Raw genomic sequence first — 21,177 nt, 5'->3', positions numbered from 1 at the left:
TGGGGTGAAATTCGGAAAGAAATTTAATTTAATTAAACAAGGAATTTTTCAGTTAAATGACATGTTGTTCCTTACCATTTTCTGTTAAAATGAAAATAAAATAGTGAGTGGCACAACCTTTTTCAAAATTGATAACAAAATAAATGTTTCTTTCGAAAATGTTTTCGCTACACCCTTGATACAAAAACATTTGACAGAGTAACAAAGGCATTAAAAATTTTGGTTTATTATGAAAACAGGTCAAATGAATTGTGCATGCAAGATAATAATCCTCAAGGTATCCCTGAAATACAATGAAATATTTTACTTACTTTAACAAATATAGGCTTATTATGTTATATAATTCACAGCTGATCTGAACCAGCAGACTCAGCACTAAACATGACCAGCATCAGTAATTATTCTGGGTTTGGGCCATTATTTAACTTGCAGATGGGCATGTGTGCCTCAAAAACCAACTCCAGCCTCTCTCTCTCTCTTTCAAGAGTAGCGATCTCTTCCTCTAGTTGTGTCTTCACATGTTCCAAATGCTCCGTCTCCTGGAAGAAAAAGCACAAGCTCAGGACATACTGCTAATGGCTAAACATGGTCTATAGCACAAATAAGTACAAATCTCACATTCTGTAATGTGTCTATAAGCATCCGACGACGGTCCCGACACCTGGCAGCTGCTACTCTGTTCCTTTCCCTGCGGATCCTTATCCTGTCAACTTCCTCAGAGGACATCTATAAAGGCCGAGGTGTTAGGTGTTAGCAAGGCAATTCCAAATTTTCATTTAAGAACCAAGCTTCAATCTAAAAGAGTGATTGTGCTGCCATCTTATGGCTGAAATCAGGTAAACATACTATGCAATTCTATCCGATTCCAAATATGCTGTTCCTGTTACTCATCAATTGGCACCAATGACAACATGATCCATCCATCTGAGTCCCACACAAATACTACAGCACTGACTCACTCCTCATGCCGCTTTGTGATTCAGGTGTGAGTCATTTCACTCTTTTACCATACATGAATGAATCACCGGAACTTTGCTTTCACTACATTCTGCATTCTAAACGCTGAAAATATCGGAAGTATCAGAAACTTACATTTTTGTTATCATGTCCCACTGAACTGTCCCCCACTGCTCCATTCCAGGACGGGTCAGGATTGCACTGTGACAAACAGGGGCAGTTGGGCATGGTGGTGGGTACGAGTGAGGAAAATGTTCCCAAGGTGGCCTCTGAATGGGAAAATAAAGAGGACTGCAGAAGCCACTGAAGATCTGGACTAGATGTAATTACATCAAGATTTGGGCTGGATGTAGTGTCCTCGGTAAGATTCTGCAATAAATAAACTTGATATTAAACAATATGAACAAAAAAAAAATGGCAACATTTTTCTTCTTCAGAATACTGAACAATTATTATCTGTCCTGTGGTATTTCTTTGCTTTTGGAAACATACGAAAATATCTTGAAAATATTTTTAAAAAGCTTACCGGAAGTGCGGTTGAATTCTCCGGGTCCACCCATGCTGGAGAAAACTGGGAGTCATGCAAACGATAATATGATTCTCTTCCTTCATTACGATTCATTGTGATCAAACCCGATCCGTATTTTTTCGAGTTCATATTATTTCTGTTTCTTAAGTTCGCTTAAACCCATCTCCCGTGCTGTCCATTGCAATAGTCCCCGAGGGGAAAAAGTCAGTAAAATAAAATGACAGAACTATGATAAATCCATCAGAACGAATGATGGAAAAATAAACCAAAGCACGTGCTACAACTTTTCTTCAAGTGTTTCAGCGCCTCCTCACACCCACTCTCTCGCTCTCTCTCTCTCTCTCCTCCCCATCACTGGAGCATCTAAAAGAGTGGAGCATCTATCGTTTCCAATCTACCGCCTTTTCTCCTCCTTGGTCACTTGTGTGCCTCTAATGGCCACTACTTTTGAAGACAATAGCGCCAACTAACTGTCGCTGAAATTATATTCACTAGGAAAACCAGTAAGTTTAACACGTGGTTTGAGAGCTGGAAAAGCTTCACATGTTGAACTTCACTTACAGACCTCTTTTGCCAAGTGACGTGTAGGTTTGAAATGTATGAATAATCCAACCGTTGCAGAACTGGTACACCCGTGAATCACTGAACTGATACATGGCTCATTTTAAGGCTGGTCTGGACTGTCTTCAAGAACACATTAACATGTGAAACGGAAAAATAAAATATTTTTTTATTACTTATTTTTTTTGTGCATGGGGCATACACTTTATTATTTTTTTAAATTATATATAACTTTTATCAACCAAATCAATTCTTTTTAGATCACCTCGACTGAACCCTAAACATATATTGACACACACACTGTTGAGAGACACAGAATCTGATCTTTCTCTAATTACTACAACCTCAAAGATGAAATTTTAGGATTATCAACGGAGGCATGTTATGAGGTTCATAACTTAGGTAATTAGTCCTACAAACGAGAGTTTCAAGGACAAAAACCAGACAAATGTCTTGAAATACAACATCTGAAAACTAAATCTTGAGGTGTGGTAACTTCAGTATAAGCAGAATTATTGATTGATTATATCTGTTCCCTACCCAGTTGAATTATTATACAATAATGCAAATTTAAGGTGTAACAGCCACCTCGTGTGGATTATTTTCTGAGTCAGACATCAATGCTGCTGAAAAAAAAATGCAAAGACAGAACTATAATTTAATTTTTAGTCAGACTTGTATGAGTAAGCCTGTGTCATAATTCAGAATATGCTTGTCAGCACAAATCCCAAGTAAAAAGTTTTGTTATGAACAGAAAAGTCAGTTTATTTCTCTTGTAAAATCAGTGCTTGCTTTTTTTTTTCAAGGCAACATAAAAGAAAATGAATAGCAGATGTATGACACATACACATTGGACTGCAGAGACACAGGGGTATAAATTACATCATAAGGGCCTGTAGGCCCCAACAGTAATGTCAAATAATTTGGGGTTGTTCAGAGTCCCTTCTTTGTCCAAAAGGAAATAGAACTTGTACCCCTTGATTTTAAGTGGGATAAATGAAGAAGATTCCTGTCTGTGTGCATGACAGGCCACTTGAGACAAAGGCACAGTTAGACTGTGAGCTCTCAGAGGTCCCAGGGGTGATTGTGTAGATACTGTGACTTTTCCACCTCCCTTATGCAGAATTACACGACTCACAGAACGGCGGCTGAACAATACTGCCACACCAACGATTCCTCCTCCTAGAACAACAGAAAAACACTATTAGAGAGCTGCAATACATAAAAAATGCAGAAAGCGGAGTTAAGGCTTACCAATAATTAGGCACCCAAGAGTGAATCCATACCTCCAGGCATTTGAACCGAGATTCATATCAAAACTGAAAAACCCTCCTAGCTCTGTTCTGACCTTTTGTGGTTCACTACTATTTTTCCTAGTGTCTCGAAGACTTGTGAAAGCAAATTGAGCAAGATATACCCAAAATAGAAACTGGCCAGCGCAAAATATGGCCAAAAGTCTGAAAAAACGCGTCCGGTCGTGTTCGAAGAGAACCACGTCCTTTGCGACGGCAGCGGAGGTGAAGGAATAGGCATTCCTGACTGAAACCGCGCGCACGTGGCAACATAAGATGCTTCTGATGTCTTTGACTTTAAAGGTTTGGGAAGCTGTAAACACGAACGCTCTTGAAGACTGAATACCTGTGAATCGATAAGCTGAAATAAATGTCCGAGAGGTCCTTAGACCCAACAACAAGCATTGAATACCCATGATTTAATAAACCTCTTAAATTCTCCGAATTTTCAAACAACACACATTTATGGATATTTTGACTCTCTCATTTTATCTAACATGCTGACCGATCTGAACGGCACCAGGTCGACGCCATGTTTGCACTCTTGTAAACTACGGAAGCCTCATTTGTCCAATTGATACAGTTCACGTTTCTCAGATTTTCTAAAAGAGATGTTCCAAAAAAAAAAAAGAAAAATAAATAAATTGCTAAAACATATTAGATTATAAATGTAGGGCCTATAATAATATAGGCTACATACATATATCATATTTGCTGTTATTTAGCTATAAGTGTTTAAACTGTAGCTATAGCCTAAAGTTAAGTGTTTCAAAATTGTTTCAAAGATTAGGCTAGATTAGACATTTTGCTAAAAGGCTTTTAATGGGTTGTTTTATGCCAGGCTGTGACATGATTCGCTATTTTTATTTATTTATTTATTCATTCATTTTTTAATGGGAAGGTATGCGTGTACTGAAGTGTTATATTTAAACCTATATCAACGGATGCAAACCTGCTTTCCTGCTATAGCTACATAAACTTTGTCCACTGATGCAGCATCAACAAAGTGCACGGACATCATGTCTGCAAAACAGACTGTATTCATTTTCACAGTTTACTTTAGAAACAGACGGGGATTACAGGTGTGTTAGTGTTTTCATTGTGTATATGTTTGCGGGAGGGCTGTTAACTCTTATCAGATTTTTGAGAGATTAACATATGACGCAAACTAATTTGCATACAATGTTTTGATGTAAACCAAACTTATTACAGTTGCTACAAAGTAAACTGTATCGTCTAATGTAGCAGCGTAAAAACTACTTAATCCTCTTAATTATACATATTTATATATTTTAAGTTTAAGTTTATTTTTGTAATGACTAACGGTGTTTTAAGTAGCCTGTGCGACAGGACACGCCTGCCCCCCTGCTGATAACCCACTGTTACAGCAATAACGCCTAACAACACCCAGCCACCTCAGACAACAAGCCTACATAAACAAAGGAGCAGGCACACTCTACAGAAAACCTGAAGACATGCTATAAAAAGTTGATAAATCGACTACAGTTATAACACGAACATTGTAATATTCAAAACAGTGCAAAGTAACATGTTTACTTTTCTCATTAAGGTTAAAATAACATTTCTTTGAAAACCGGTTTTACCTGCAGGCTACCTGCACTGCGCCGTTATATTTATGCGCATGCGCAACCTCACCTGGCCGTTTCCTTGTTATATGGAAAGCGATAGCTGAATTGTGGATAACTGTAGAACTGCAAGTTGCGAGAGGATCCGCTTAAAACATCTCTGTACTCTTAGACAATCATAAATCATTTGCTAGTGCTTTCGAAAATGCCTCGCGCATTCCTGGTCAAAAAAGTGAACACTGCCGCTGAAAAAAGAAGCTGGAGTGAGATTCCGGATTCCGCGCGCGGGGACGTTTACATACCTGGTGAGTGTCTCGTTCATGTTCGCGTGTCACTGGGTGGGGAGTAAACATAGTTTAATACTTAATTTATATTTTCTTTATTACATAATTCATTTATTTTAACCATGGTTGTTGTTGGAAACAGATCACTTGACAAATGCAGTTAGACTAAACAAAAAGAAAATGTTATGATGAGGTATTGTGTAAGCCAAATTGAATTTTGTTATATATATTTTTAATAATTTAAATGTCTTATAAATTACTTGATATTGACTTGTTATAGGCTACTGTTATTTTATTGAATGTTTATACTAATTACGTGCATTAAATAATACAAAAAACTTTACCTTTTGCATTAAATAATAATAATAAGGTTTTGGGTTCGATTCCCCGGGAACACATGATAGGTAAAAATTGATAGCCTGAATGCACTGTAAGTCGCTTTGGATAAAAGCGTCTGCTAAATGCATAAATTTAATTTAATTTAATAATGAAAATATAGCTGAAATTAGTGGCCAGTCAAAAACTGTTGATCTCTCTCTCTTCTGCGACTTAAACATCTCTTATCTCTTGCTGCTCTTTAGAGTCCATTTTTCCACCATATGTGCATGAAGTCTCTGAGGGCAGCATTGCAGACTACTCCTGCTTCACAACTGCACAAAAAAGCAACACATTTCTACAAGTTCAGTCCCATGTCTTGTCTGCACAGCTGCCATCTTCTGCTGCACAGAGTCAACCTGATCACAAGCCAGAAAGCCGCATGAGGACTCAAAGAGTGCCTTACTCGCGCTCAAAGATAAAGGTGAGCCTACAATCCTTTTGGTTTAAAACACACATTTTGTAATGATTTGTGTGTGTGTGTGTAAAGATCATCTCTTTCCATTGTTCTCCCGTTTTCAGATAACTACAGGTAACCCATCCCTTCTACCAGTCATCCCAGATAATGCAAACAAATTAGCAGATATTCCACCTGCTTCAGTGTTGTCCTGCCAGGTGTGCCAGAAGACATTCACCTCAGCACGTATGCTGAAACGCCATAAGAAGTGCCACAGTGAAACGAAAAAGTACTCTTGTGAGCACTGTGGAAAAGGATTTAATGATGCTTTTGACCTGAAGAGGCATGTACGTACTCATACTGGTAAGTTTGCATTTAAATAAGTATATTTAGGTTACATGTTTAATATTTTAACCTCTAACTTTCCTTTCAATTTACAATATGCAGGTGTGAGACCTTATAAGTGCACTATGTGTGTTAAAGCCTTCACTCAGCGCTGCTCTTTAGAGTCTCATATGAAGAAGATCCATGCCCTTACTCAACAGTATGCCTACAAAGAGCGAAGGGACAAACTGTATGTGTGTGAGGAGTGTGGCTTGACTGCACAGACACGGGGCGATCTGCAGAATCATCTTCAAGCTGAACATCCACAGAGACTGATAATGACAAAAAGCAACTACAAACTGACACATATTGAGGAAGGTAATACATCACCATGTTCAACCTGAATCCCCCAATTATAGCGCTGAAGAAAAAATTTGAGGACCTATTATTGATGAATTCTAATTCATTTTGTTCCATGTGCACTTTAGTGCAGTCAGTAATTCTCACTTCCAGAAATATTGGAATTAGGAGAATAATTTGGACGTATTGTATTGTATTGAATGACAAATTACACTGAAGCAGTATAAAATGTATAAAGTCATTGTTCACACAAAAATAAAATTCTTGTATGTTTTTGTTTCTATGTTTGTGCACTTTAACTGAATTAAAAAAAATAAAAAATATATACTTAAATATACTTAATATAATATACTTATATCTCTGACTATTAAATAAGCAGTAAGAAAACTAAAGCACTTATAGGACCTGCATTTAAAACCGTAACCTTGCATGTGCACGCGCTGCCAGTGGGTTGTTTTGAACTGGCCAATTATTAGGAGGCTTTGAAGGCGCGTTTAAGGATGACGTCAGAGTGGAGCACAAGGAGATCGCTCAGGTGAAAAGAGGCTGAGGTGGAAAATACGAGATGCTCGGGAAGAAGAGTCCGAGGATTCCGTCATTTCATCATTTCAGTTTGTCATCAGATTAAAACGTAGAGAAAATGATAGAAGATTAATCTCGCAGCCACTGATTACGACACACCGTGATCGGCATCCTTCGACAAAAACGACTGCGAATATGATGCACTCGCTGTTATCCAGCCATCTCTCCCTCTCGAGCTTGCGATGCTTTTGTCACACAGGCTGAGGGGAAATCAAGCGCATCCTTGATCCTTGGCCGGATTAGTCCACAGAAGAATCGCTGCTGGCGTTAGGTGATGTGATAACCTCTAGACACGGAAAGGAAAGGACGCATCGTTTTTTGCGGGATGCTCTTGTGTAGTGAACGTCGCCACCATAGAAACCTGGTGGCTCTCACCGCTGATGGGGTGAAATAGGTTACGAAGAGGTCCTGACGGTGGACCGCAGTGCTATTTTTCATCCTGGAGGGTGTATGCCGTGATAATACATGTTAGTGAAAAATGCAAGGGGTGACGGTGACGGGAGAAGCGCCCACATTGAACGGGGGCGGAAGGGAGGAGGTAAGGCGTGAAGATGTTGGTAAATAAAACCATGAGTTTCTTCTTGTTGTGTTACATTTGTCTTAAGATGTAGAAAGTGAATTGTGATTAGAAAAAAGAAAATATAATAGACATTTATAGACATTTAATCAGATGCTTTTATTTATAGTGAAAGTGAGTGATTGCTATTCAATTTACTGATGCCAGAATAAAATATGTTTATTTTTTTTAAAAATACACTACTCATTTATAGACTTCAAACTAATTTCACACTATGTGACATAATCTAATAAAACTGGAACCTAAAATCCTTTAATTTTAACTTAAATATTAAATAAATAATACAAATCAAGAATATATATTAAGGTATATACTAAAAAATACAAAACAAAATCTAGATAACAGATGAGGTGTATCCACTATCAATGAACAATGATGCTTAACAAACACATTCAAGCAATAAATCAATACATGCAAATAATTTATATGACTCTTAATTGTTTAGTACTAAATGTAGTGTGTGATCAAGTTAAAGTTTTTTGTTTGTTTGTTTATTCAACGTAACCTTTATTTTTATCTATTTTTTGCCATCTTGGATGAAAATTGGTACAGCAGAGAGTTAATTGTCACATTGAGAAAATATTATGTTGAAATAATCACTTACATGAAATCATTGCACTGCATTGTTTTGGCATTAAAGAATGTGTTATTTATGTCAGTTTGACTAACCAGTAAGGCATTTGACTTTGTTTAATCTGTATTGCAACTGCCTGTTTATTAAGGGGAGGGGCCTGTAACCTATCTATATGCTATGTTGCCATAGAAAGGATGAAAGCTAGTTGAAGAGAATGCACCCCCATTATTTCCGTTTCTCTATTGTGTCAGATCTGTGATAGAAAGAATTATATCATGCATCTAATACAGAGAGGGTTGGCTATATAGGTTCCTATAGCTTTTTGCCTGTAGTTTTTACTGTTTGTTATTAAAAAAATATAATTGTATAGAAACCAATCTGCTTTATTTACATGAAGTTGGACAGAAGAAAATTGTAAAATGAAAAAACCACATCACCTTAAATATGTGCATTGAAAACTAGGCTTTCTTTGTGCTTAGATTTTCTCACTTTGACTTTTCCCACCTGGCTCACAAAACATTATCTAAGATAACTGGAGGTCAGGTTTCAGGGGGTGTCATATTTTCTGAATGGTTATTCATCCATTATGTAGTTCATTAAAGAGCATCCAATAATTAAAACATACACTTTTCTACCAGCACACACAGTGCCTTGCATGTCTTTAAAGCATTCTTTGACTGTTACGATCCTCTCGATTCTTTCTCTCACTCACACCCTCAGTTGCAGAGTTTACCCCCCGTATACTGTTACAGACCGATCAATAGACTGAGAGACAATGGGGGAAGGGACGTTTTTGTAATCATTATTGAGTTTTCATAATGTTTGTGCTACATTGTCACTTACAAACGTATCTGTCTTTTTAGCTGCAACTATTTCTGTTTAGTGACAGCCTTCAGTTGTGTGTTGTTCAGCTGTTCTCTGCTTCATACAGAGCAGCGTGTCTTCCAGTGAGTCTGGATGCTTTGTGGATAAACACGTCTCATTGAGCACTCGCCTGGTAAGATAGAAATAGATGTGTATGCTGACAAGGCAATTAAGACTAAGAGGGCACTCAGATGTTCCTGTTTTAATGTATGACTTCATCTCTTTCTCCTCTACTACTTACCATTGTTAGTGTATCCACAAGCTTCTAACGCACAACTAGTTTCTCTTGTGAACTAGCTATCCACTGGTTAGTGTGCTCTGTAGCCCAACCATTGATGCATTTCACTCTCAATATCATTTGTTCAGACTGAATATTTTATGAGTGCAACGTCCTTTATCTCAAAATATTGCAGTCATAAATAGAAATGAAAAGAAAGCTTTACCAGGGATGGAAATTGTAAAGAATTTCATCTTAATGATTCCATGTCAGTCTTCACTGCTAGATGATGAGATGATTGCAATAATAAATATATTTAAAACAATTCATGCAAACATTGTTTACACAAGCATTCGATCTTTACAATAGTTTAGAGGTGTCATAAACAAAATCCAATAATATGCCTTAACAACATATTTAAAAACAACATGAATGATGAACAAACAACAAAATAGGATAAAATTCATTTATTTATATTATCATTTCAAAATTCTCCCAGTAGCTACATTTATTTAAGTGTCAGAGTAGTTTTAAAAGCTGCAAGTTGTTAATCAATAAAACTCATTGCAGTTTGGTTCCCAAGAAACACTATATGCACAACTAGCAAGTAAAGTGAGCAAAAACATAGCCACTTGTTTTGTTGCCTTATCCTCTTTCCCAAGAGGGCAAATAATGAATTGACTCATACACACTTGCAGGAAAACACACTTGGGCTTGATTGTATGATTCTGCCCATCAACCGATGCCTCTCATGTAAAAAGCAATCATGATCATATGACTGCAGACATTCCGGGGCATTTAAATTTTTTATCCTATTAGAGTGGCTATGAAATAGAAAACTAACCTTTTCCACTATTTATACATAACTGCAATTTTGTTCAATTGCAGTGTCCTCATCGGCCTCCAGTATTGGATCTTACTGAATATCGTTCGCATCTCTTAGGAAACATGTTTTTGTAGTACCAACACTAGCTTCTCACCCTCCCACAGTTGCACCTCTCTGAGATGCAGTGCAGTGAAATCATCTAGTGTATAAATAATTAATTTGTGATAATGGTGCATATTTTATAAAAATTTGTAAGAGTAATGATACTTTGTAATCCAACATTTACAGACATATAAAACTATAGATAAAATAAATATGTATATATGAGAGTGTCACGTTTATGTAATATTAAGTATCATGGTTTAAGTTGCCATTATTAAAAACCTACGTAGATATTAGCTCATGCACATGGTCAAGCTCACCGCAGGCCCTAATGGATTCTATCTCTCCCATCCCAGTTTGCTCTCTTGTCCTTGTAAAAGGAACAATTAAACTCCTGCCAAGAGGAGCGCAGCCTCCATGCCACGCTTGGGCTGCAGCCTGCTTTTAGTGCTGCAGTTTCTCACAGCAAGGGCATTGCTCGTACTATTAGCTGATTTATGTGTGTAAGTGTCTGTATGTGTATTAGAGAGTGTGTAAGTGATGTTGCTACAGACAGCAGGGAAATAGGATAAAGATAGGACAAGAAAAAAGAATATTGCAGACCAACCATATAAAATCATATATTTTTTAATGTGTTTCTGAGAAACTGATTGGTTAATTATTTTCTCCCTCTTACTAGTTTGGAAACAGTTAATCTTTGCCCATGTGGCCACAATACCGCAAGCCACCACTGGGGTCAGACTAGGCAGTAGAGATCCATATGCATTTAGTCGAGATGATGCACTCAGTGATGTTTAAAAGCTTCTAGACTTCCTCTCCACAGCCATACAGAGTGTTTTAAAAAGGAGACATGGTTTGTGTTACCAGCTGCCAGGAAATGTATTCAGCCCTCAGGAGAATGATCTATTACCGAGTTCTCTCTGCTGCATGTCAGAGTGGATATAGCAGACTGTGCTTCACTCAGCTGTGCATGTTGTAATACAAATGCAATATACTAGTTTGCTGAATCATGTAAAACATGGGTTAAAAATGGAGTCTGGGGGCTCCCAGGAGGCTGCAAAGGAGTCTTAAGGGGTCTGTAGAAAAATATGGTTGGAAATAAATGTAAAAAATGCATTTAAAATGTAAAAGTAATAATATATGATGGGCATTCTGATTTTTAAAGCTTGCTGTGAAAGCATGAGTTTATTATATTATTCTATTGGCAGCCATAGTTGTTTAACAGTAAGAAGGCAAAAATGAGTGCCCATCTCTCCTTTCTTGCAACATACACATTTTTTTTAAAGATAGTTGTGTATCTTTCTAGGGAGTTTTGCCATTGTCAACTAAAGCAAAGTGATTTTATTTTAGAACAATATTTGTTTTTGGAAAGTGCCATAAAAATGCATTTTAACTAAAATTGTTCTTACATATAACATCACTTCAGTAGTGGGTAGAAAAAAATACATATATTATTATTATTATTTTATTATTATAGAATGGCAATGATAATTTTAAAAACAAATTTATTTATATGATTTTTATATTTTTCACACAGTAAAATCCTTTTTATATTTGTTATATAAATGTTATTATTAATAATATCTTTATTATATTAATTAGAACTAAAAAAATGTTTGCAGTGGCAGCGTTTCACAAACCCCTATGGCAACAAACAGCAGGGTTTGGCAGGGTGTGCTACTCTAGCACACTTTGTCATATGGGAACGCCGCCCCTGCACATAAGAGATCATACTTAGGCATCCTTGCCATAAAAAAAGTTTAAAAACACTGTTTTACAATGTATCAAAAGTGTTGTATGCATTTCTGTCAGAACTAATTTGTACATTTTCTTTCTTTCCTTCCCGTTCTCCCCCAACCATCCACTCTCTGCCTTTTTTTTTTGGCTTTGACATCTTCTCATTCCCATTCTGTCCAATACCCTCCAACCCATCTGTTACTGAACCCTGCCCCATTCAATTTCCTATCCATCTGCACAACCCTCTGTCCCACCTATAGCAGCGTCCTCTCAAGCAGTCCCTGAGTGGTTCACTGTGCAGAGAGTCCCACTGGAAGTGCCTGCTGCTCACCTTGCTCATGTACGGCTGCTTTGGCACGCTAGGCTGGTGCTCCCTATACCGCATCACCGTAATTACTTTTGATGACCAAGCCTACTTCTACAAGGGTAATGCCCGACTATACCATGACAGCCCATGTTCCAACGGCTATGTCTATATACCTGTAGCCTTCCTGGCCATGCTGTACATCGTCTACTTGGTGGAGTGCTGGCACTGCTACTCTAAAACAGCTAACCTTGCTCAGGTGGAAATCAGTGAGGTGTATGACAGGATTCAGAGGTTGCAACAAGCCACACCCTGCATCTGGTGGAAGGCCATCAGCTACCATTACGTACGCCGTACCAGACAGGTGACGCGCTACCGAAACGGAGACGCCTATACGACTACACAGGTGTACCATGAACGGGTCAACACGCACGCAGCAAGCTCCGAGTTTGATTACTCACGTCTCGGTGTCAAAGACGTTTCAAAAGAGCTTCAGGGCCTGTTGGAACATCCTGTCACTCGCTTGCGCTTCACCAAGTGCTTCAGCTTCGCCAGCGCCCGCGCGGAGACCGGCTACCTCACGCAGCGAGCACGCTTCTTCGGGGACAATGAGGGTCTGGATGATTACATGGAAGCACGGGAGGGCATGCACCTTAAAAACGTCGACTTTCGGGAACACATGCTGGCGTTCCCAGACCCATCACGACCGCCCTGGTACACCAGACGCTGGGTCTACTGGCTGGCCTCAGCTTTCCTGCTATCATGGCCTCTTCGTGTTATTGCCGAGTACCGTACTGCATACGTCCACTACCATGTCGAGAAACTGTTCGGCGAGAACGAGGACGCAAATGATAATGATAATACGGAGACAGGTAATTACTGTACAGGTTTGGAGCATGGCACTGGGGGTCCCACTCTGCGGATCAACACAGTGGATATGACTGAACTGGAATGGCACATTTGTTGTAACCAGCAGATGGTACCTAGCTACTCCGAGGCCTTGCTTATGGATTTGGATATGAATACAAACACACCCTTGTCGGTTGCAATGGCTGCACGTATGCGACGCAATTCTAGCTACTTCCTTCAGAGCTGCCCCAGGTGCCGGCGCTCAACAAGCAGCTCTTCACTCCCTTCCTGGTTTAGAGGGAACATGGCTGCAGGGACAAACTCATTTCCCATTAGACCCGGCGGTAGGCTTTCCCTTAGTCGCAGTGGTTTCTCTCTCGGCCGGTTGCATACTGCAAGAAGCCGCCATCCCTGCCTGTTTCACTCGAGAAGCATCGGAGGTGGGATGGGCGGCCGTGTGGAGGACGGTGGTGGGGGTTTCCTTGGTCTTGGGTTTAGAGTGCCAGATGAGGAGAGGAGGGGTGTTTTAGAGAGTGAGGGGCTAGAAGATGACGACGTCGAGGAGACAGGCCAGGAACAAGTGGAAGAGAGAGAGAACGGAGAGGCCAGGGAGGATGGGAGAGACAGGCCACCCACTTACCAAGATGCTCTGTACTTTCCTGTGTTAATCATTCACGGGGAAGAGAGCTGTCATGGGGGGCATGGCATTGACACAGGTTAAAAGAACCAATATGATGTAAAGAATGATTGAAGTGGCTTATGAGAAGTAGAGGCAGAATGTCATCTGGGTGCAAACAGGAGACAAGGAAACTGAGAAGTCGAGGAAGAGAGGGGAGCTTCACCAGAACCAGGATAGAAAAGTTGAAGAGACTGATTTGTGTCTCTGTGTAACACTGAAAGACAACTCTGAATTTGTTCATGAATGTGTTGAATGTAGGGATTGAAATGAAAAAATGGTCACGTCATATCCATGTCGACTGACAGACTGACCCTAAATATATATATGTAGTACATACGTAGTAGAAAATACTGATAGGCATGGAACATCAGTGTCCTATATCGATCTTAATGTCCTATTATTGAAATCTCTGGCATATCATGTCCATAACAAACTAAACGATCAGCGTGTCCTCCTTTTGACCATGGGAGTAATGTACTATACATGAAAAACTTGGTCTCTGCAACCTGCTTTTAACATTGCAAAGCAGTTTTTGCAACTCCACATTAATGTGAAAAAGCCCATGCTGGTGTAGTTTCGTAAATCCATGCGTCAAAAACATACAAGTAGTTTATGGAAAAAGAGACTGAGATGAGAACTGCATTTACTGAAGTTCTAAATAGACATTTTAAAGAAGCAAAAATCACAATTCAGATTTACCGCTAAGGTAGAGGTGAAGAAAACTAAATTAAATGGTACTCAGGGGGTAAAGTACAAATAAAAAATAAAAAATTGAATAATAATAGACCTAATTAAAAGGAATGGTAAAAGATCAAAGAGTGAATGTAGGCTGGTGAATTGTAATCCCTCACTGTTGAAACTGTGCTTTAATTCACTGTCCTGGCTAATGACTTCTTTTAATCTCTTGTTCTTTTTAACTGCCTGTTAGAAGCACAGTGCTTATGACTTTACTTATCTCTGCCTTGGAGGTTTCTTATGTCAACCTCATGTCTACTGCAGCCAATTGAAAGTAGATCTGTTCAGCAACTCAATGTATTCCTTTTTATTCTCCTTCATCTATCATGATGGGGACTTTCCATTGACTTCTATTGTTTTTATATATGTAATTATATTTTCTATCCCCTACCCTTAAACCTAACCCTCACAGAAATGATTTTCATTAACCTAATTTAGTATGTTTATAAAACCATTGATTTCAGGTTTTTGGGACATCCATCCATCCATCCATTTGTAGGCCTCCATGTTCCTTCCTTCCTAGACTTTTAGAATGTTTAAAAAGTTATTGGGTTAAGCTTGTTTCAGTTGAATACAACTATTGGTAATAGATAAAATAGACAACACAAGATAGTAACACAAGATGGGCACAAAGTAGTGCAACAGTCAACCATCCCATGTAGTCACATCCTTGATTAGAACAGCAAACAAGCATAAAAATCTAAGTGTAGTTCAGTACAAGCACAAAGTGTCACCTACTTTATAAACAGTGCAGGGATTGAGTTAAAATAAGATGTCCTTGGAATCACTGAAGGAACGAATGTATAAACACAGCCCTGCACACGGATATTAATAATAATAAAAAAAAGGTTAAGTCCAAAGCACACATCAAGAGCATCCCTCTACTGTTTGTAGGATTTCTACTAATCAAGTTATTGCTAAACCTTCGAAAAGCACTAGCATATCTTTCAGCGATGAGGAATCGATTACAGGGGCCATGATTATGATGCTCTTATTAATAAAGTCAAACCATTAACAATGTGTTCATTGAGTGCTTTATTATTTAGTATTAATTAATAATGCTGTGAAATTCTGGATTTAGTCTCAGAGTTGTTTTTAGGGTTGGATCAATGCAGACTTGGCAAACACTCTTGTTGGAGACGTGCTCAACAGTGTTTGATGAACAGTGAAACTGATATATATATATATATATATATATATATGAAAATCATAAACAAATGCATAATAATTTTGCTCTTCTTAACAACATGCTTTGAATTTGTTGGGATTTCACTGTAAGCAAATGTCTTGCTTAATATGTGGCTAAGGAGTGATCTCAGCACGTGCTACACTACCCAGGCTCAAATCACATATGTTTGACCAATGGCTCCACCTAGTGGGGTTTTTATAATATAACCTTGGGCGTTTTAAGGACAAAATGGTGTAAAACCAAATTACAGGTCTAAATGATATTATAATTGCTTGTAAACTTACTACTCAACTGCATAGAATGTTGCGAATCTTGCAGGGAATAACCTTGCAAGGCATGTCATCCTCTCTTCCTCTCCCTCCCTCTGTTCATAATCTGTGTTGAAGGACAGGGCAGCACTCGCCTCATTGCTGCTGACAAATAAAAGAGGAAGTCAGTGACTGAGTGCTGCATAAAAGGACATAAACAGTACCTGGTAAGTCAAACATCTAAACTGTGCATTCAACAAATAATCAAACCTTTCCAGAGCAGAATGACATTATTCAACTATGGATTGAAATATGTACATAGCAGGATTGTTCTATTAATGCCTGATTCTGGAAAACCGAATTCTAATACAATGGAATCTGGTTGCTAATAGTGTAAAGTCGTTCGTTTCCAATTAACACTGCATTCCACTGCCATTGGTACCTTTGTTTAATTGATTTAATTGTTGAATAAGTCTTATATAAGATAGAAGAGAAGTGAAGTAACAGTGGTGCTGTGATAAGCTTTTCCCTAAGCAGCTTGTTACCTCCCTTGAGCCTGATGATTCAGACTAGTGCTGCCATCAGAGATTTAGGTCACAGAGACAACAGCATGTTGTAGTGACAATGATGTGAACCACCTATTCAGATACCCATTTCCTTATAAATAATGTGGATTGCATTTAAATGTCTAATAATAGTTAAAAATAACCTAAAAATAACTTTATGCAATTATGCCACACTTTTTATGCAATTATGCACCATGTCACATCTCAAATGACCTCAAACTGATTTTTTGAGCATGACAAAAGAGTGGCTTTCACAGTCACCACATCTCAGGAGCACTATTGGGATGTGGTGGAACGGGAGATTTGCATCATTGATGTGCAGCTGAAAAATCTGCAGCAACAGTCTGATGCCATCATGTCAATATGGACCAAAATGAGGAATGTATCTAGCCCCTAGTTGGATCTATGCCACAATGAATTAAGGCAGATCTGAAGGCAAAAAGGGGTCCAACCCGGTGCCTAATAAAGTGGCCGGTGTGTGCATTCAATTTGAGTTGAAAAATACAGTTCATCGAACATCTTGACCTTTTATGATGTGTGACACATAACAGAGCCCACCATTAAAAAGCTTATATTAAACAGTAAAACATTTGTAAAACACATATTATTGGCATTGAAAACATAGGACATATTAAATACATTTGTCCTGTGGGCATAGTTCAACCTTTCAGCTTCAAACTGCCTTGATTATGCAGCTGTTTTATTGTGTGCTCTTGTTCATCCAACAGTCATATCAAAGTATGGTATTCACAAAAATGATGTTATTTACATTAATAATTCACAAAATAATGAAATAACATATTAATGTTATAATTTACAAGGGTTTTGAAATAGATGTTTGAAATTAATAAAAAAAAATAATTATCAAACAAACATGATTTGACTCCAAATAGTTATTAAAATATACAGTAGTCCTATATATAGGCTGTCAATATTAATGTCCATTATACCTTTCTAACTGGTTGATGCAATCCAGCTGGACTTGGTGTGGAGCAGCTGTCAAGTGAAGAACAACAGGATGTCGAAGGACCAGTTGGACTCAGTGGTGAGCCACGCGGAGGGCTTGCTCTCATTGGCCGTTCAGCTGCATGCACAGTGTCAGGAGGAGAGCACGCAGATGGATGCTCTAGCCGTGCAGCTGAGAGAGGAGAGCCAGAGTCTTCTTAGCCAAAGCGACGTGCTTCAACAGGACATGGCTGAGATGTGCAAAGCACTGGAAACTCTGATGGACACTAAGGTGGCCTTTGAAGCCAAAGAGAGACAGGCTCGCAAACTAAGCAAGCAGCTCTGAAACACAGTGGAGAGCTTACCACTTAAATTCAATGAAATTGGCATTGACAGAAAACAAATAGCGGTCTTCTAGTTCACATCATCAAATGTGATGTGAAATGTATTTTCTTTTTATTAATTAAAATCTAATCCTGAAACAACAACAACCACTCAACCAATAGTGTGAGTTTGGGGCGGGACTATCTGTTTGCTCATCCAATGGCTGATGGGGGAGTGTTTGGCAAACTTTTTTGAAAACCATCCTGATTTCTTCTGGTACTGGGGCAGAATTTCCACACTTCAGCTTTAAATGTTAGATTTGTACCATCAGTTGTTGGCGTAGTTTTCTTTTAATCCTCTAAACAATCCACAGCACACATTTGTAAAGATAAGAATATGTATAAGCCATTATGAATTTATCCTGGTGTATATGTCCAAAGACATGGTCTAAGACATGATTATTGTCTCTCTGGACATATTTTAAAACTGTTTACATTATTGTAGCTATCATACATCAAAAAACTGTTTATGTGAATAATCAAAAACTCAAATGTTGCAATGAAAATATTATTACTATTAGGTATTTCATAACTGCTTGTGGTCCCATCTGAGTGTATACACTAAACACTACATGATAAGCTCATGATAGAACGATGATAGAACAGCCGATTTATCTCTGGCGGGATGGGCGATGGAGGAAGGGCTCTGTCTCAGCACGGCTAAATTCATCATCACCCCAAACCTTCAACCTTGAGCTCTGGCGTCTCTGTATGACCACCACAGCCGTTATTAACACCCAGAAGAAGAAGCTTACCCACATAGATCTCTACAGAAGGAAGAAACAGAAGGGGTGAGTGCTCAAGAAACAGAACATATTCAATTCTACTGTATTTATTAATACAAAGAAATACTGATTTGGTGTGCATAAAGAAAATACTAAGAAGCTTAAAGCACGCATACTGACACCAGCTGGTGTGGAGACAGCATCATGCAAAAGCTTTCAGCTGCAGGGCCATCGCAGAAAAACTCTTATTCGCATTTATTATATTATGTGTTAATGAGTATTTTTAAGATAGCAACCATGGTGAGAGGTTGATGGTCTTATGAAGAATAACCAAACCAAAGTACTGACCTCAGTACTGTACAGTCCTGTGTAGAACCGATTTCCGGTGTATGGATGGGCCCAAGTTTTATTCTCTGCATCTTCACAACTAAAACAAAAACATTTCCAGCAGTGCTTTTTTAACTTTGTATGGAGCCCCTAAAGGGACATGGTAATGGAGAAAAAATTAGATGGGAGGATAAATTAGATTTCAAAACAAAACCTTTGTGATGGAAAAACTATTACAAAGCAGTTTTATGGGGGAACAAAATACTATTGTATGAGGATGTAAAAGTAGTACTAAAAAGCATAAAAGTACTGAAATGTAATTTTTTTTCGAAATGTCTTGTAGGGTTTCTACTTTTTTAACCACAGCAACTGGGAACTATGAGATGCATTGTTGGCTCTGTAATCTCACATCTTCTATAACTCTGTAAAGAATATGGTTCTTAAGTGCACCAAATTCACAGATGCAGAATGCCATACACAATAGAAAGCAGATGAAATCACCTTGTAATAGAGGGAGTGTTGTGAAGGACAGAGAAACAAAGGCTGTCTCGACCGATCTTGAGAATACATCCTGATACCATGAGAACAAACAGAAGAAGACCACAGACTCCCAGAGAAGTGTTGAGAGAAACAGCCCCCCTGCATATACATGCCGAACAAAAACGTTGTTCATTCTGACTGTTAAGTTCTATCTATATGAATAAAAGAAAGTGGAATGTGAAACATCTAAAAGAAATATGGAAATATACATTCACCTTCTCACATCCTCATCTACACAGCTGGCATAGATCCAGTAAAGAATAAGGGAAAAGCAGTAAATAGCCATGCACACAGAAATGGCAGACACGAAATAGCAGACTGAAGGAGAACTGGAGCCTTCTACGGTCAGAGCCTGGCCAGATGCATTATAATGAACACTTCCATAGAGGATGCACCGTCCATCAAAGTGGCCCTAAAAAGACAATCAACAAAAATCATCCAAATTTGCATATGGTAAATATAAGGAGAAACAACAGCAAGAGACATCTGGGGTCATTTTCTTACTTAAGATTTGTATTTCTCTGTGACACGCAGAGATATAAGGAAAGTGCTGCTAAGTGCTATTGTCTATGTATCATATGACTCTAATAAGCCATAATATGGTGCGAGAGGCTGGCTGATCACATGATGATTACATTTTAGACCTCAAGAGGGTCTGACCTGGGATAAGCAACGTAACATTGTATTTTTTTTTCTTTTTACACGTATTTAAAAATAATCATGAATAACAACAGATTTAGCCTATCATTGAAAATGATTTGAAAATCAATTAATCTCCCCAAGAAGTAAGAAATAAGCTGACCACTTAACATGCTGTATGATCACACATTATGCTAACATCAAACTAAAAGGTTTATAAAAAAATAATGCCTCAAATGCCCCATAAATATGCACACAAAATTTTGGTACAATTATCTTGATACTTAAAACTCTAAAAAAAACTAAGTTCAGAGACAAACTTATACTATATCACATTTCTCTAGAGGCATTATTATGCTTTTAGTTTTCTTAACAATAAATCATTTTACCATTTCACTGCTCACAAAATAGCTATGATCAGACATTGTGGAGATGATTAGTTAGTGTTACCTGAGTGAGTGTCATCCAAGCAGCAGCTATCACCCCGCAGATGAAACAGCCAGCGTAAAGGACAAGCTCCAGAACTAGCAGCCATGGTAGTCCCATCATGAACATGCTCTCACAGTCACTGTCTCACGGAGTCAAGCAGCCGGATGCACCATTCATGTGCTCTTCGAACTGCTGTGCTGTGAGATGCATCTCGAAAGCATGTCCTGTCCTCACAACAATGTTGCTATTCAGAAACATTTTAGACAATTGGCTAGAGAATTTCGCAGCATTGCTCTTAGGCATAATAAAAGACTGCATTCAGATCAAGCCAGAAAAACATTTCAGCCAGACTGAAACATATGCATTGCATCTTTTTCTAAATATCAGATATGTCAATATCTGCTTATGACGGGCTAGTTGTCGATATTACATGAAAGCATTAAACAGGCATTAAGATCTGATCTCAAATATTGTC

At 38.3% G+C, this 21,177-nt stretch overlaps 5 protein-coding genes across 6 annotated transcripts; 2 read left to right on the top strand and 3 right to left on the bottom strand.

Annotated features, from left to right (window-relative positions):
* Positions 1–247: 247 nt before the first annotated feature.
* On the bottom strand, positions 248–2,174 carry fosl1b (FOS like 1, AP-1 transcription factor subunit b). 2 transcript variants are annotated; one of them, XM_026252252.1, is made up of 4 exons: positions 1,484–2,174; positions 1,093–1,326; positions 619–726; positions 248–539 (listed from the first exon to the last, which is right to left on the bottom strand). In XM_026252252.1, exons 1-4 carry the CDS (start codon positions 1,613–1,615, stop codon positions 399–401), a joined length of 615 nt encoding a protein of 204 aa, XP_026108037.1. In that variant the 5' UTR covers positions 1,616–2,174; the 3' UTR covers positions 248–398. The 2 variants fall into 2 exon arrangements, with proteins under 2 accessions (XP_026108037.1, XP_026108038.1); XM_026252253.1 differs by having other exon boundaries at positions 248–536.
* A 665-nt stretch (positions 2,175–2,839) lies between these two features.
* On the bottom strand, positions 2,840–3,883 carry tmem223 (transmembrane protein 223). The gene is made up of 2 exons (XM_026252233.1): positions 3,302–3,883; positions 2,840–3,229 (listed from the first exon to the last, which is right to left on the bottom strand). Exons 1-2 carry the CDS (start codon positions 3,753–3,755, stop codon positions 2,931–2,933), a joined length of 753 nt encoding a protein of 250 aa, XP_026108018.1. The 5' UTR covers positions 3,756–3,883; the 3' UTR covers positions 2,840–2,930.
* A 948-nt stretch (positions 3,884–4,831) lies between these two features.
* LOC113080005 (putative transcription factor Ovo-like 1) lies at positions 4,832–6,794 on the top strand. Its single transcript, XM_026252250.1, has 4 exons — positions 4,832–5,230; positions 5,791–6,008; positions 6,107–6,344; positions 6,429–6,794. The coding sequence occupies exons 1-4, from the start codon at positions 5,131–5,133 to the stop codon at positions 6,707–6,709; spliced, it is 837 nt and encodes a 278-aa protein (XP_026108035.1). The 5' UTR covers positions 4,832–5,130; the 3' UTR covers positions 6,710–6,794.
* Positions 6,795–7,541: 747 nt separating this feature from the next.
* LOC113080010 (transmembrane protein 151A-like) lies at positions 7,542–14,162 on the top strand. Its single transcript, XM_026252255.1, has 2 exons — positions 7,542–7,785; positions 12,405–14,162. Exons 1-2 carry the CDS (start codon positions 7,726–7,728, stop codon positions 14,016–14,018), a joined length of 1,674 nt encoding a protein of 557 aa, XP_026108040.1. The 5' UTR covers positions 7,542–7,725; the 3' UTR covers positions 14,019–14,162.
* Positions 14,163–18,653: 4,491 nt separating this feature from the next.
* On the bottom strand, positions 18,654–20,900 carry LOC113080015 (transmembrane protein 179B-like). Its single transcript, XM_026252257.1, has 5 exons — positions 20,724–20,900; positions 19,850–20,046; positions 19,596–19,733; positions 19,116–19,194; positions 18,654–18,809 (listed from the first exon to the last, which is right to left on the bottom strand). Exons 1-5 carry the CDS (start codon positions 20,826–20,828, stop codon positions 18,654–18,656), a joined length of 675 nt encoding a protein of 224 aa, XP_026108042.1. The 5' UTR covers positions 20,829–20,900.
* Between the last annotated feature and the right edge of the window lie 277 nt (positions 20,901–21,177).

The sequence above is a fragment of the Carassius auratus genome, unplaced genomic scaffold (assembly GCF_003368295.1).
Source record: "Carassius auratus strain Wakin unplaced genomic scaffold, ASM336829v1 scaf_tig00030051, whole genome shotgun sequence".
Taxonomy (NCBI): Eukaryota; Metazoa; Chordata; class Actinopteri; order Cypriniformes; family Cyprinidae; genus Carassius; species Carassius auratus.
The sequence above is the reverse complement of the archived record's forward strand: the minus strand, read 5'-3'. Positions and strand labels throughout refer to the sequence as shown.